Raw genomic sequence first — 15,196 nt, forward strand, 5'->3', positions numbered from 1 at the left:
GTTGGGTTGGTGGGGGGTTTTTTCAGTCAGCAGGTATTTGTAATCCATTATCCTCTTCCCTGGGAGGAGAGCGGGGAGCAGGTCCTTTGCAGGAGGCACTCTGGGGTTTGGTGCTCTGGCAGTGCTGTGCTGCTTTTCCAAGGCAGAAGAGCCATGGTCAGGCCTGTCCCCATGCTGGGAGCAGAGCAGAGTTCAGTAGGGGATTGTGGCTGGAGCCACTTCCCTTCTCGGCTGTCTGCAGTTTACATTGAAGCAGATTTGAACTTGGGTTTGTGAAAAAAGCAAAGTGAAAATCTGGAGCACAGTAAGAGAAGTGAAGGGTGAGCCCAGACACATTTCTGCTGGCAATCACTGTGCCTGTTCCAAGGGCATTTTCTCTTTTTGGTTCCAGTTTGTGAGATCTGTTCAGTTTTGCCCAGGAGCAGCCCAGAGTTCCTCAGTAAACACTTCTGTGGGCTCAGCTCTCAGCTGGTGCAGAGCAGGGAGCATGCACCTCTGCCCTTGGCTCAAGCAGGGCTGCCCAGGTGGGAGAGGGGAAATGTGGGGTGTGCCGCTGCCTTGCTGTGACTGTGGCTGTGTCATTTGTTTTACCTGATTGTCTCTTTGATCCAGACTGGTTCAAATGGAGCAAAGCAAAGAGGTGAGTTATTTAAGATGCCGTAACTCACACACTGACTTCCTTTAACACTCATTCCATCTGCCCCTGCTCCAGCCTGAAAGGGAGTGGACTCCTCTTTTCTGACCTCTACAGTGGATTATTTTGTCTTTTCTGACCTCTACAGTGGATCATTTTCAAGTGACTGGATTAGACAGGACAGGATCAAGAGCACTCTATTTTTTTGATATGGATTAAGACAGCAATCCAAAATAAAAATTGTCCATTTCTTCCTGGCTGGTCCCTTTGCTGTGCTAACCCAAACCCTGACTCTTTTCTGTGCTGTTGCTTCCCCTGAATTGTCATTGCCTGGAGCTTTACTGTAGAAGCTGGGGTCTGGGACTCTTCCACAGGGAATACTCCACAATGTTCCTTACGTGTCCTGTGTCCTGCTGTTGTGGCTGTAGCTGGCACAAAGCCTGCTGTGATGTCCTCTGGGGAAACTCTGTCCCTTCTTTACCTGCATCTCCTGCAGCACTGGCTCAAACAGAGACTGGCAGTGAGAAACTGGCAGCTCCTGTTCTGTGTATTCCCCATATCCTTTCTTTGCTGTCCCTGGGGCACTGCTTGTTTTCCTGAAGGAAGTTAATGGGTACTGATCTGCAGGAGGCAGGAAATGTCCACCTCAGCTGATGCCTCTCTGGGACCTGTCTGCTGTCTTACTGTGCTGCAGGACTCGTACCCAACATCTCAGCACCTGCAGGGGGACGGCTTTGCCTCCTGCTGTGCCTGTGGAAAGGTTAAAGGATAGGCAGGAGTTGTCAGAGGGGGGAAATTGGATTGTTTAATGTCCCAGAGTTCTTGATGATCCTGCCTCACTTGAGTGGATAAAGGTTGACAAAAATCTCTGGTCTGGTTCCAGGTGTGAGGTGACTTCACAGGAACGTTTCTGGGAATGCCTTGTCGCCTGGGCTGCAGTGACAATTTCAAATAGCCTGGAAGAAGCTTCCCCTGAAGCTGTGGGAGTGGGTGTAGGAAAGGCTGTGGTGGTCTCAAGGTGTCCCACCTGAAGCCTGCTGATCTCCTTCTCCCTTGGATGTTTGCAGGGATTGAAAGCAGACCGTGAGCTCTGCTCGGTGTCTGTTTCCCAGAAGGAAGGGAGCGTAGGGAATGTCGCTTCAGCTGCTGCAGGCTGGGATTTGCAGTGTCACCGTGTGGCCCCTTGCCCCTGGCAGGACAACAGCTCCCAAACCGTGGAATTGAACAGAGAGCAGGGAGGAATCATTCTGGGCCTTGGCAGGTAGTAACAGAGGGGTTTTATTTTTTCTTCAGCCACCAGATGACTTTTCCCACTTCTCCCTGGCGTAGAGAGCCCTGACTCTGGTTCTTCCTGGGCTCTACCCAAAGCTGAGCAGACAAGCCCTGTGGAGATGTGCCTCCTCTTCTGGAAAAGCTGCCAAGGGCTTAAATTCTGCAGGGCTTGGCACAGCTGTGAGCACCCTGTGCTTTAAGGCAGACAGACCTCTACAGGGGGCTCGGGGGAAAGTGCTGTTTAAATGATTTTATCTTGGAATGCCCCCTGAGGGCAGGGGAGGTGTTTGCTGCTGGTATAAGAGATGTGAGGAAGAAGAGGAGGTGAGCTACAACTCTTCAGTGTGTTGGTGAAGTGAATTACTTAGTGACAATGTGACTATGAAAGCATCGTTGCAGAGCTGTTCTCTGCTCCAAAATCTGTAGCCCTCACTTGGGAAAACCAATCTAGTTTAATGGGAAATTGCTCTTCTGTGCCTGTGTCTAGGCCAGTTTTAGTTCTCAGGTTTTTTAGGGACATGTTTGGCTTCTGAACACTGGTGGGGTAGAACTACCTGCTGCTGCAACCCCCACTCTCTGCAGAGGTTTTGGGTGCTCTGTTTATCTCTGTTGTTTATCATTTATCTGTGTTGTAGACAGCAACCCCTGACAGCAAGTGCCGCATGCCAAGAAGCCAGATGACGTTTTTGTGTGATGCTTTATTGGAGAATCCCAGAGACTGGAGCGGTACAGTGCGTGTGCAGCCGAGGGGAGGGGGCTGAGCAATCCTGGCAGGACCTTTGCAGAGGCTGTGGGGGTCCTGGCAGCGCAAGCAAAGGGACTCGCCGCCGGCTTGGTTCACTCTCATGGAGACTGGCTTTGTTTGCACAAGCGCTGGGAGCACTTTGTTCACCTCCCTCCCCACCGTGAGGTAGAAGCACAGGAGACAAGCGAGGGGCCCACACCTGGAAGCCCAGGCTCAGCCCCGGTGGTGCCCAGCTCCTGCTGCCTTTTGAAGCTTTGAACACGTTCAACTTCACAGGTTTGAACGCTAATTCTGGGGACTCAGCCCCTGGAAGCTTATTTAATCCTGGGTATGGAACCAGCACCAGCTCAGCTGATGTGCAAAGCAGGGGCTGTTTGCCTTCCCCTCCCTGCCCCTGGTGCCCCAAAGCAAGCCTGTGCCTCCTGCCCGTGCCGTACCTACCCACTGGCTGCGCTCTAGGGGGGCAGGGGTGCAGCTGGAAGCCTTGCATTAACAAACTGCTCTACCAACATTCTCTCCGGGTTTACTTCACTCTTCTGTGGGATGTTTTGTTCCATCTCGTGTCAAGGCAATGTTACTCCAGCTCTGAATCATCCCGCTCAGAATTATCCACCTCAGAATAATCCAGCTGAGAATAATCATCTTCATCCTAAATTCCACGGCAGCAAAGAGAATCCCTTAAACTATATGTCTGGTTTGTAAATCTTTTTATTAAAAGAGTTGGGGTTTTTTTTTCTTTTCCACAGTAGTAAAGCTTTGGCACTTACAGTATAAAAATAATCACTGATCATAATTACACCAAATTCCTCTTTTGTCAACTGCATACTAACTGTCTTCCATACATTTTATTCCCATATAAAAACACTTGAAGGTCAGGGGAACAAAACTGATAAATAACAGTATGAGATATAAAGATACAGCTAGAAAAATACTAGGATCGTCAAGAAAGAATTAGGACTGTGCATATTTTAAATATCACAGTGATTGGATTTGCTGTTCCTATCTTATTGCTGGCTGCATGCTTATGTGAAAGCAGAAGTGTTTGGTGGACTTTCCTATCCCTAAACCTCGGTACCGTTGTACTCAAATGTTCTTGCGTGGCACGGGAACCTTGAATTTACACACCCTCCCTCCCCTGTCGTATTTTGATCCCCCACCAAATTTGTGATTTGTCACCGCTCCCCCTTCTTTTTTTTTTTTTTTTTTTTTTTTTTCTTTTGGCCCCCTTCAAATTTGGGAATGTTGACTGGAACTCAGCACTTTGAGCAAAACCAAGACAATCGCTATCAATCATGAGAAAAGTCTGAAACACTCCAAGAGTGGCGCTTGGAGAAGCTGTGAGTTGAGCTTAAGCTGGGAAAATGGCTCCAGAGCAGGGGCCATTCTCTCTAGATGCAGTTTTGCTAGCATCACTCCAGTTTGGATGGCAATCGTGGCACACAGGGGTTTATGCTTTGGTTTGTCTGCTGCCATGGCCGCAAGAAGTCTCGCTCGATGTTACTTTCCCCGTGGCTGCTGTGTGTCTGCCTGTACATCTAGGGGCATGAAACACTCAATGGGGCAGTTGACGTTCTGTCGGGAGGGAAGGAAAGTTACAGTTAGCTCGGGCAGAGCTCCCGTCCTGGCCGCGGTTCGCGCCGGGAGCCGCCGGCGGCGCGCGGGGCCGGCTCCCGGAGCGAAGCGCGCCGCTGGGAACGGCCGCGTGCGCCGGCGCCTCGGAGCATGCATCGGGGCGCCGCCGGGCTGCGCGCGGGGGGCGAGCTGCAGTGGGCCTGTGCATGCTGGGGGCTGCCACGCGCTGCCGGGGAGCGCCGGGGAGCGCGGGCCCCGCGCAGACCCCGCCACGCGCGCTGGAACCGCGCCCGCACGGAGCCAACGAGGAGAGCGGTATTTACTCACCGTGTTGGTGGCCTGGTGGTACCTCTGCGTGAACTGCGTGTAGGTGTGGCCAGCAGAGCCCTCGGGGGCCACCTCCACGCTGGGCCTGCGGCAGTTGTCGCAGCGCCAGCCCTGCGGGGACAAAGCGAGCGCCTCAGTGCCACGGCCGAGCAGCCGCCAGGGCCCACAGAATCCCACGCTGGGCTGGGAGGGAGCCTAAAGCCCATCCCCTTCCACTCCCCTGCCACGGCCAGGACACCTTCCACCATCCCAGGGTGCCTAAAGCCCTGTCCAACCTGGCCTGGGACATTGCCAGAGACGGGGCAGTCACAGCTTCTCTGAGCAACCCGTGCCAGGGCCTCAGCACCCTCACAGGGAACAATTCCTTCCCAATATGCACTCTAAATCTAGCCTCCATCAGCTTATAGGCATTAATTCATGAGTCAGGGCCTCAGCACCCTCACAGGGAAGAATTCCTTCCTAATATCCACTCTAAATCTATCTTTCTTCAGCTTATAGCCATTAATTCATGAGAATTCATACGTGAGGCTAGAGCCAGCAGCACCAATGAGGCAGCTCCTGTGTTACACCACACAGGCACCAAAACAAGTACTTCAGCTCTCCTAATTACCTCTTACACGGGCTTGTTTTGGCCCCTTCCATGGCCCGAAACCCAGCAGTGTGAGAAGTGCAGGCCTCCCGTGTCCAACCCAACGCATCCCTCCTGCTCACCTGCTGTCCTCCGTAACAAGTGCAGGAGCAGATGGCCCCAAAGTACTCCTTCTGCCACTGCTCCCCAACGTGGTACATCTTCCCATCGTCATAGCACGTGGTCTCATCTGTGGAGGCACAGGCAGAGCTCAGCTGCGGGGCCTGGCTTGGCTTTAAGCATTCTCAAAGCAGCCTGGTGATCAGAAGGGGAGCCCCTGGGGAAGTGTGCTCCCCTTGTCTGACCAGAGGCTCCCTGACTGGCAGGGGAATATCAAACACGTTCACAGCTCTCCAGACACTTTAACCTACAACAGGGGGGTGTTTTCCTGACAAGAGCAATGCAGTTTAAGTCACAGGGTGAAGGCCAGAGGAGCTCGAGGCGACAGGCCCTGCAGGAAAGTCCAGCTGGGGTAAATCCACCCCTCTGAGAGCAGTGCCGTGTCCCTGGTGTGCAGCTCCAGGGCCAGAGGCACACAGGTGCTCAGCCTGCTGTCACCTGAGCTAACAAAAGCTTTTCTTCTTTCCAGGCTCAGGAATGTGAGAGTTACGCCTTCGTCTCTTGTGAGAAGAGACTGAAGCTGTCACCAGGCCAGCCTGAATCAGACACACCGATAATGTGCTTGTCCTGCTAGCAGGACGGAGCTGAGGTGCTGAGACCTCAGACTAACAGCAGCAAGGCACTTACGAGGTTCACACTTGAATTCTCCTTTTCCATTCCCGAGGCAGGTGCAGCTCATCATCTGGCCATTCTCCCCTTGCCTGTCCCACTTCTCCCCAATCTTGTAGTTAACTCCATTGTCATGGCACCACTCTGGAGAAGGCAGAGGAACAAGAAGCGGGAGTTATCACACGGGCAGCAGGAGGAAAACAGCTTGGCATTGTCTCAGGAAAGGCAGGAGAAAGAATCTTCTCAGCTCATCTAAGTCCCAAGAAGGAAATGGGTTCAGCTCCTGCAGTTTTTAACTGCTGAAAGCTGTTTCAGCTCTAGGAAACGTGTAGAGGCTCTTGGGAAAAAAGTAGGATGTGACAAAGGGTGGGGACAGGAGGTATGGTTCATACGAGATGAAAAGAAATGAAAAGGAATTTAATAGCTGTGGGGCAGGAAAGGAGAGAAAAATATTTAAAAGCTCTTTTTTTGTGCAAATACCCAGCATAAAATTTACCACAATCTCACAAAACACAATGGCTAAGCCATGTGTATCAAATAATGAAATACAAATATTTACCCTGTAAAATAAGCATCTTTTCTTGTAAAATTAAGCATCTTTACATAGACTCCTCTGAATCTATGCAAATTGCAGAAATACTCTCTTTGCTGGGCTTATTCCACAATTTAAAAGCCTAATTTCAATTAGCTGGGTATGTGTTGCGTTTAACTGCTCAATCATAGACTTTTGTTCCATTCCCTTATGTCAAGTTAGGTATTTTTCCATGTAAACCACAGTTCTGCAAAGAATAAAACTTAATGCCCTGGGCAGAAGTGTTAGAAAATTAGAAAACTGGTTTTGCAAGCTGCTTTGCAAAGGCTGCCTGTAATGCAAACCAGATTTATTGTAATACCAGCACTGGCTGCCAATACCCGCTGAAATCCACACTTTCCCCATATGACCCAGACATGTCTGGCAAGGTTAAAAAGTCTCTTATCGATACAATATCGATTGCTGCTGATAGCAGTTCTAGATTAGCTGCACAGCTCAGAGGCGACCCAAGTTTTCCATCACTTCTCCTCATGATGCAAAACATCGCTTCGGATTAAGGACTTCCCAACCTGCCTTCCTTTGCATCATGTTTGGACCAGGCCGATTCTGTCAAACATGGCACCGGTGCTGGGGCAGAGTGGGGATGGGGATGGTTAAGAGCAAGCTACTCACTAGAAGAGTCACATCTGAAATGGCCACTGCCAAAGCCTAAACACTGGCACCAGAGCTTAAAGCCAGTTTCAGATAAGCGCTCCCATTCCTCGCCAATGGAATAGAAGGAGCCAGTGTAAGTATCAAAGCAGGTGTCGTCAGCTGGCTGGTTTAATCCTTCAGACACTGGAACAAAAAAGAGAACAAACAGGCATCACACGCTGCAATGGGAACTGCTGAGAGACAGAATGATTTTCAGTGAGTACACGCTTTTCTCTTGCCATATCCTGGCAGTAATGGAACTGCCCCATGGGCATACACTTGATGGTTGTCAGCAGCCCAGCTCCCTGTGATTTATTTTCCATTTGCAAGTGTCAGAGCAGCTGAATGATAAAAAAACTGACATGAAGGCTATTTTCATTTTGATTTGCCAAGTTTCAAGCAAGTGTGAGTTTTTGCATTTGCTGCTGGTGAGCAACAACCTGACTCTGCCTGTTTTGAGGAGAAAATGTGCTGGAAGATGCTGAGGAGCAGCAGGGGGTTGGGAGCTGCATGTGCACTTTCTTGGGGTGCTGCAGGTTCTGTGCCACGACAGGGGGAAGGGAGAAGGAGAGCAGACCCTGTGGTTGGGCAGAGTGATTTGTCACCTGAGGTGTGTGCCTTGGCTGGTGGGTGCTTTACAACCACCAGCTCAGGGTGTGATGAGCAGGGTCAAGAGCTGATGGTCCAGTCTGGGACAGACACAAGGTACCAGTGATTCAGACTCCCTTAAAGCACAACAAATACCAGATCTCTCTTGGGGCCTTGGAGTGTGTCTGGAGCCTCAAAGCACATTCTCTGTGCTTGCACAGCAGCTCAGGACAGCTCCCATCCCACCATCAGTGTGTGTCAGTTATCCAAACCAGAGGACCTCACAAATCCCTTGTCCCAGTGTCCTGCTATGAACTGTCCTTGTCAGAAGTTTCCTTTCTGAAGTGCTGTCAGACTTGGGCACCAGGTAGGTAAACTTGAGCAAGGGGAACGAGGCAGGGGCTGCACAGGTTCAGCCAGACTCCCTAAGGCTATTCCTTACCAGTATTGCCAACTGTGACCACCTCCTCCAGCACCTTCTGTCTGCGGTGATCCTTCAGGGCTTCCACTATGATGTTGTAGGTGGCCCCTCTGGTAAGACCCTTGAGTGTGGCACTAGAGGAAGTGCCAGGAACCCTGAACTGCAACAAGAGACAATGCCAGGTCACCAGAAAGGTGGCAGGGAATCCCCTTTAGGTGTTACCTCTCTCACAGGAAAGACAGGGCGTGTAGGATGACCCCTATGCTCTGTATCATGATGGAGCCAGACCCTTAGATACTCTGAGAACCTCAAACTTCTAACTTCAAACCAAGTTAGACCTGGCTACCCCGCGCTATGGATCATGAGGGGTTAGTTTTGCCATTTCAAGGAAACCAAGGGAGACACAGGAAGAGTCTTGTAGCCTGGAGAACCTCTGAAACTCTCACTCAGTGTGCTGCTCCCTTCCCTGGTGAAATGTCACTGCTGACTGGTTTTGAAGTTTTATCCTGTAGCTTTTTCCATAAAGGAGATGAGGGAGGCTTTCATCCTTGCTGGTCTCAGCTGAACAGCCTCTTTAGGCTAATTCCTGCCCCTCCCTCGGCACAGCAAAGGGACCGGGGCCCCGAGAGACCGGGCCACCCCAGGCGCGGCTGGGCCCCATTACCTGCAGAGTGTCCTCGTCCTGGCTGACGGGCTGGCAGGAGATGATGTACTCGGAGCTCTCCAGCAGCGGCCTCCAGGAGATGGTGGTCTGGGACAGGGCCTCCTGCCCCGCGCTGTCGTTGCGCCGCGGCCCGCGCGAGTGCGGGAACGAGGGCTCCACCACGATGGGCGCCTGGTATCCCGGGATCTCGATGGCTTCGTCCACGCTGGGCAGCAGCCGGCGCGATCCCGGCCGCAGCGGAGCGGCCGTGGTGGGCCCGGGCCGCCTGTAGCCGTGCTCCTCGAAGAACACCTGCTGGCCCTGGTGTCCCACTGTCTGAGGGTGCCCAGAGGAGCCTGGAAGTTGGATACCGTTGCCATTGTCATACCTATTGTTCGTGAGGTAAGGGGTCCCCTCATCAATGGAAGGCACGTCCAGGATGTCGGGCTGGTTGGGGTGTGGTCTGCTAATCAACGTGGGAAGCTCATCTGGCCAAAGGAAGGTTAAGAGGCCATCAAGCAAAGCAACAATGGCAAATGGAGCAGCTGCATTACACCCCTCCAAGCGTCAAACGTTAGCAATCACCCCGAGATGCGACACACTTTTTATGACCTTGCAGCGAGCGAAAAGGTAATTTCCCTCTCCTCATCTTTCACACACAGGCCTAAGAAGTGTGTCGGTATGAAATTTTCATACAGCTGAGCGACGCTTTCGAGCACCGCAACCCAAAGAAGCCACCACCAGTGCTCCAACTGAGAAGAAATGATTACAAAAGACGGTTGCAGGTTATCATTTTAAGAGGGATCACTGGAGAGCAGCAGTTTGTTGCTCCTTGATCATATTTGGATGCCCAGCTGGTATTTCGCTTGCTATAGGTATCTCAATCTCGTACTGTGAAAGTTGCAAAGTGGAGTGCAACAGCCAACAAATTTAACTGATTCTGCATTCGATGCCATCCAGTGTTAGACAGTAATGTTAACCCTGATTTAATTATCCATGAGGTACCCAAGCAAGAATCCAGCACCAAGCACACAGTTCTGTTGCTAGTGTTCAAACACAAGTAAATGTGATTACTGTAAATCTGGAAGTGTACCTCCTGCATCCTTAGAAAGGAAAACCTCCTTACAAAGCCTATTTGACTCAAAGAAAAGGTGTGGCTGAGTGGTGTGAACAGTGTATTTTAAAAAACATTATTATTTCAGTCCTCCACAAGTGTCCTTCAATGTCTTTCACATTGCATTCCCCAAGTGGAAGACATCTCCTGTTGGCACGCAACAATCCGAAGCCTTGTTTACCTGTCCTTTTCCTGCCAACCAGCGGCTCACTCTTCTGGCTGTTCTTCACAGCAATGATGTAGATGATGTATTCAGTGCCAGGTTCCAAACCTAGGGAGGGAGGAAGGAAGGACACAGGACAATTTTAGACTTATGAGATGCCTTTCTTTATGATTACGTGTGAGAACTAAGGCAGAAGGAGAGGTGGGTAAGGCTACAGCATGGGGTATGTGCATTTCGCACCCCAGGTTTTCAGGACAGTGCAGAGAGTTCAGCCTCCTGTTCCTCAGAGCAAGTTTGTGATCTGAATGTGTCAGCTGGGATCATGGACCCAAACATAAGGGATCTTTAGCACGTGTGACTGGTGGGGTGCCAGAATCAAGGGGCTGTCCTTCCTTGGAAGGACAACAGTTGTGACAGTGAAAACAAGCTCTGGACTGCTCAAATGCCGTGGTTGCTCTGATCAGAGAAGTGGAATGTCTTTGTAGGACAGGGGCGCTTACAGGACCACTCCCTGCTACTGCAAACCACAATAAAGGAACACAATATTCTCTGTCTATTAGCTCATCATCAACGCATTTCATAATCAGGCCTTGCCCCCCTCCCTCTCTCTTGAAACTGAAGTGTTCCAGGTGAAGAGCTCCCAGGCAGAAGAGAGTTACCAGTAATGGTGGCCTCGGTGGTGCCGGGCCGGGGGCGAGGCAGGACCTCCTTGACTGGTGAGCCAGGTTTCTCATATCTGATGATGTAGCCGGTGATCTTGGCTCGGGGAGGCTGCCAGGTGGCCAGCAGGGAGTTGCTCGTGGTTGTAAGGAAGCGCAGGTTAGAAGGAGCATCGATAGCTGGGTGGAAACAGAAGGGTTTAACGAGTCAAATGCAGGAAAGATCAGCATATTCTTCACCTGAGCTACACCTGCTCGACACCCTTCTCAAACCTGCTGCTGTAAGTCACAGGGAATACCAAATGTGGTCAGATACAGACAACTCCTAGCTGGGCATATAGGATTACTGTGTGCCAACGTGAGCAAAAAAGTCAGACAAAATCATTACCAGTGGAGGCATCCAGTACCACTGGGGAGCTGCGTGCATTCTCGTTCAGAGTGTACAGGTAGATCTTGTAGTCAGTGCCAGGCTGCAAGCCTAAAATGAAGTTGAAACACAAATGTTAGCTGAGGAGAGGAAGCCACCTAAGATAGCCATCAGAAGGTCTTTCAATAACCTCTTCTTGGAGCCTAGTCTTGATGCCTCAGGTATTTTTTTCCCACCTTTTGTTCCTACAGTTATTTCTCATCAAAGACACTCAATTTCAAAACAGAACCCGGCGTTACTCCGCGATATGACCGTGCAGCTGCGGAAGGCCTCACTCACTCACCGGTGATGGTGTAACTCCTGAGTTCAGGGCTGATGGTTCTCTGAATGGGGGCCTGCCCGCCCGCGGGGACGGCCTCCACCAGGAAGCCAGTGATGGTCTCAGTCTTGGTCCTCCAGGTGATGGTGACGGTTGTCTCGGTGACATCCGTCACGCGGGGCCTGCGAGGGGGACTCACATCTGCACCACAAGGGAAAGGGGTCCTGTCAGCGCGGGGGGGGACTGGCAACCTCATCAGCCAAGCGTTGGACGGAGCTTTGGACAGAGCCCCACCTCGGAGACGGAGCAGGCACCCGGCCTCTGCCCGTGCACAGCACGCAGGGCTCATCTGGGGAGGGCCACCACTTACTTTCAAGGGTTGTGACCACCCCCTGGGCTGGTCTGCTGGTCAGGGAGTCCTTCAGGGCATACACGCTCACTTCATACTTGGTTGCTACCTAGAATGCACAGAGTTATATCATGTTATGAGGAGGAGCCAGCACGGGGGAGATGCTCCTGCCCTCAGTCAGCGTTGGGTGGAGCCACGTTTCTCAGTCACCACTTACTGAAATATAAAACCTTAAAATAAATTGGGGAAGGATTGATGGGATAATTCCAATTATTTCCAGCTGTAACAAAAGAGCAGACATGGACTCTGGCACATTGTGTGCACTCAGGAGCAGAAGAAATCCTGGAAGCAGCTTATTTACCACCCCTCATTTTAGAATCTGTGCTTCAAAGCTGATTCTTCAGAGGAACTCTCATTTCCCTCCTATTTTTCCCAGGGTTAATGGACGCCATTTGCTATGATAAGGAATAAAATAATGTGAAGAAAAGAGGATTGTGTAAGTAGCGGCATGGGGGGGTTTTGTCCTTGGCTGCATCAGACCATGGGTGCACCTAGATTAGAGTGTTTTTAAGGCTCATTTTTGAAAATGATTTATAAGACTCCTTAAAAACAGATCAGTAGCTTTTTAAGATCGCAGGAATCATAAAAAGCAGTTATTTTCAGCCTTCTCCTGTTCAGGAACTCCTGAAATGTTTCCAACGGAGAAGACAGCTATATAGCAAATGTAAGCCTATTCACAAAAGACTTGCATTTGTAACTTATATTTTGCATGTATCTTAAAAATAGGCAATAGACTGCCAGAGCTTCCATATCCCAGCTTGAAATCTCTGCATTAGATCACTTTATCTGACCTCTTTTGTGAAAGATGAGTAAAAACGTTTTGCTGGGTTACTTTTGATTGTGAACCTGGTAATTTGCATTTGATTAGGCATCCAGTCTCTCAGTGCTAGATGAGGAAGGGGGTAGAATGCAGCCTTCAGCAGGACAATTATTTGCCTTTTAAAAAAACGACAGTACTGAGTAGCTAGAGTCTGACTTGCCACCAGCCAGACCCTTAGGAGCTGTAATGATCTACTTCAACTGAAGCTCCTGACACAGGAATCTCAAATTTCTTCCAAAATCTCCTTCCCACAACACAAAGAAAAACGTTACCATCAAGCCAGACACGACTGCAGATGTGCTGTCTGGAGAAAGGTTGATTTCCTTCATGGGGCCAGTCTTTTCTTTGGGGTTCACTCTGACTCTGTAGCCAGTGAGGCGAACGTTGGGTGCATTCCAGTTGATGGTGAGACTGGTGGGAGTTACCTGAGTAAACTTCAGGTTTGTCGGAGGTGGAATTGCTGCAAAAATCCAGATTGGCACACAGTTACTTTAAAACAAGACAGTCTTGGATAAGACAATATTCTGAACACAAGGCAGGTTTAGGCCAGGAAAGTGGAGTGCCTTGTGCAAACACAGGCATAAAGCACCGTGGGAGGGGACACGTTATTCAGGAGGGGATTCTCGAATTTACAGCAACACTTTTCAGCAGAAATAAGGAGATATTGATGCTTCAGCCCTGAAGTGAAGTGACCAATGACATTTGCTGTGATATAAGGAAAAGGCTTGGGAAGGTGCTTAAATCTCTAGTGGGCCAGTCTGTTTTAATTATTCTACCAGTCTCTGCTTTTCATTACACAGCTCACGGTTTAGTCCTGTGCTCCACTTGCCCCTGTCTGCTCATTTCCAAAAATACAATGGGTGATTTACAAAAGTTAAGTAGGAAGCAGGCTCAGGAATTGCAGAGAAGTTACAAAAATACTGCAAATGGAAAGGGGAAGCATTTTACAGCCACTTACACAGCGAGCAAGGCAATGGAAAAGCAGAGCTGTGGTGGCCATGAGGCTCATCACACGAGAGCCTGCTCATGAGCTAGCACATCCACTGTCCTCACCAACAAATGCTTGCCTAGAAAAGGAGTGTCCACTGAAATACTTTCTTGCCTTACTGTTGGTAAGCCTGGGGCTGTAAACAGAGCAAAGATATACCTTACCATAGTGACCATTATGGCACCTCACTAGCAAAGCTTTCCAGATTTACGGAGTGGAAATACAGGATGATTCTTCCTTCTGGCTTTTCTCAGAGCTCAATCTAAAGCCCATGAGAGTCAATGGGAAGTCTTGAACGACTTCAAATCCACTTTTGAACAGCCACAAAGGGTGGGTTTGAAAAAGTATCATATTTGCATTTCTGGCAGGTAGTCAGCCAGCTGTTTCATCATTACATCACTTTGCTTCAGTTTAGCACAGCAGATCTGTACACTGGGATCCACTGAATTCATTCCACCCCTGGCATTAAAGTGCCAACTTTTCAGCCACAAATGAACAGGAGACCTTTATTACATAGGTGCTACCTGTCTTTGTAATAAAGTCACAACTGGTAACGCTGGAAGCCTGCAATGGATTCCACATTGCTGGAAACAATGTTGAGCTAATTCCTTGCAATAATTTTTCTTTTTCCTCAAGGGATTTTCAATGCATGGAATGGTAGCTGGATCAGCCGGGCACAGAAGGCACTCTCCCGTGGAGGTGATGAGGGTGCAGGGTGTGGGCATGCAGTGGGCTGCGGTCCCTAGGGCAGTGCTAGTGAGGGATCTGCAGGGCTCAGCAACCTCCCAGCCCTTCCTGCTGATCTTTGGCTCCAACAGCAAGGTCCCTGGGGCATGAAAGCGGCCTTCACATCTCTCTTGTTGGTCACTACCTTTGCTTTCAGATGTCCCATACCTTGAAGGCAAGACAAGAGCGTGGTGAGAGCGCTCACCATGGATCAGGCTCCGTGCCCAGGGACAGGACACCACTGGCCACCCCTCCCTCCTTTCTCTAGGATGTGCTCCTGCAATCCTGCTCTCTTGCCAGCCTTCCCTGCTGTGTATGCAGGCTGACTGCGCTGACAGGCAGCTCTCTGGCCCCAGCTAAGCCACCCCTCAGGAGCAATCCCATCCCCTGGGCTGCCCCTGGGGCTGTCCCGCTCGGAGCACCAGTTGCACATGGAAGCACACTTTACCCCTCGGGGCAGAAGCCGCTGCTGCCATGGCCTGCTGGGGGTGTTGGGAGCTGTACCTGTGGACTGGGTCCCAGTGAGGGGCAGGCTCTCCATGTCATCGTAAATGGCAACGATATTGATAGTGTACTCAGAACCTGGCCTGAGGCCATGCAGCTCAGCAGTGTCTTCTTCGCCACCTGGGGCCGGCAATAGCTCATGGATTCCATCCTCAGGGCTTGAGTAGGTCACCCTGTACCTGGTGACTTGCCCCTGAGGGCTTTCCCAAGCAATTTTGATGGAATCAACATCCACCTCAGTGAATGTTAGTCCTTTAGGGCGGTCAATGTCTGTTAGGCAAATTAACGGTAAGAGGTTAAGTGATAAAAAGCAGGTTTGTGGGTGAGGAAAATAAAAAGCATT

At 50.4% G+C, this 15,196-nt stretch overlaps 1 protein-coding gene across 4 annotated transcripts in view; it reads right to left on the bottom strand.

Moving 5' to 3' along the window:
• Positions 1-3,343: 3,343 nt before the first annotated feature.
• Positions 3,344-15,196, bottom strand: part of FN1 (fibronectin 1) — a 50,905-nt gene continuing 39,052 nt past the window's right edge. For 2 of the 4 annotated variants that reach the window (XM_040070202.2, XM_040070199.2), the window contains 14 exons: positions 14,854-15,123; positions 12,908-13,095; positions 11,777-11,864; positions 11,431-11,607; positions 11,109-11,198; positions 10,721-10,900; positions 10,080-10,169; positions 8,806-9,272; positions 8,163-8,301; positions 7,112-7,276; positions 5,926-6,051; positions 5,262-5,368; positions 4,551-4,661; positions 3,344-4,223 (listed from right to left, as the gene is read on the bottom strand). In XM_040070202.2, coding sequence (XP_039926136.1) covers positions 4,149-4,223; positions 4,551-4,661; positions 5,262-5,368; positions 5,926-6,051; positions 7,112-7,276; positions 8,163-8,301; positions 8,806-9,272; positions 10,080-10,169; positions 10,721-10,900; positions 11,109-11,198; positions 11,431-11,607; positions 11,777-11,864; positions 12,908-13,095; positions 14,854-15,123 — 2,273 coding nt within the window. In that variant the 3' untranslated portion in view covers positions 3,344-4,148. The remainder of the gene's footprint in view (positions 4,224-4,550; positions 4,662-5,261; positions 5,369-5,925; positions 6,052-7,111; positions 7,277-8,162; positions 8,302-8,805; positions 9,273-10,079; positions 10,170-10,720; positions 10,901-11,108; positions 11,199-11,430; positions 11,608-11,776; positions 11,865-12,907; positions 13,096-14,853; positions 15,124-15,196) is intronic. The other 2 variants (XM_040070203.2, XM_040070200.2) reach the window with 1 other exon arrangement.

This window comes from Hirundo rustica, chromosome 7, assembly GCF_015227805.2.
Source record: "Hirundo rustica isolate bHirRus1 chromosome 7, bHirRus1.pri.v3, whole genome shotgun sequence".
Classification (NCBI taxonomy): Eukaryota; Metazoa; Chordata; class Aves; order Passeriformes; family Hirundinidae; genus Hirundo; species Hirundo rustica.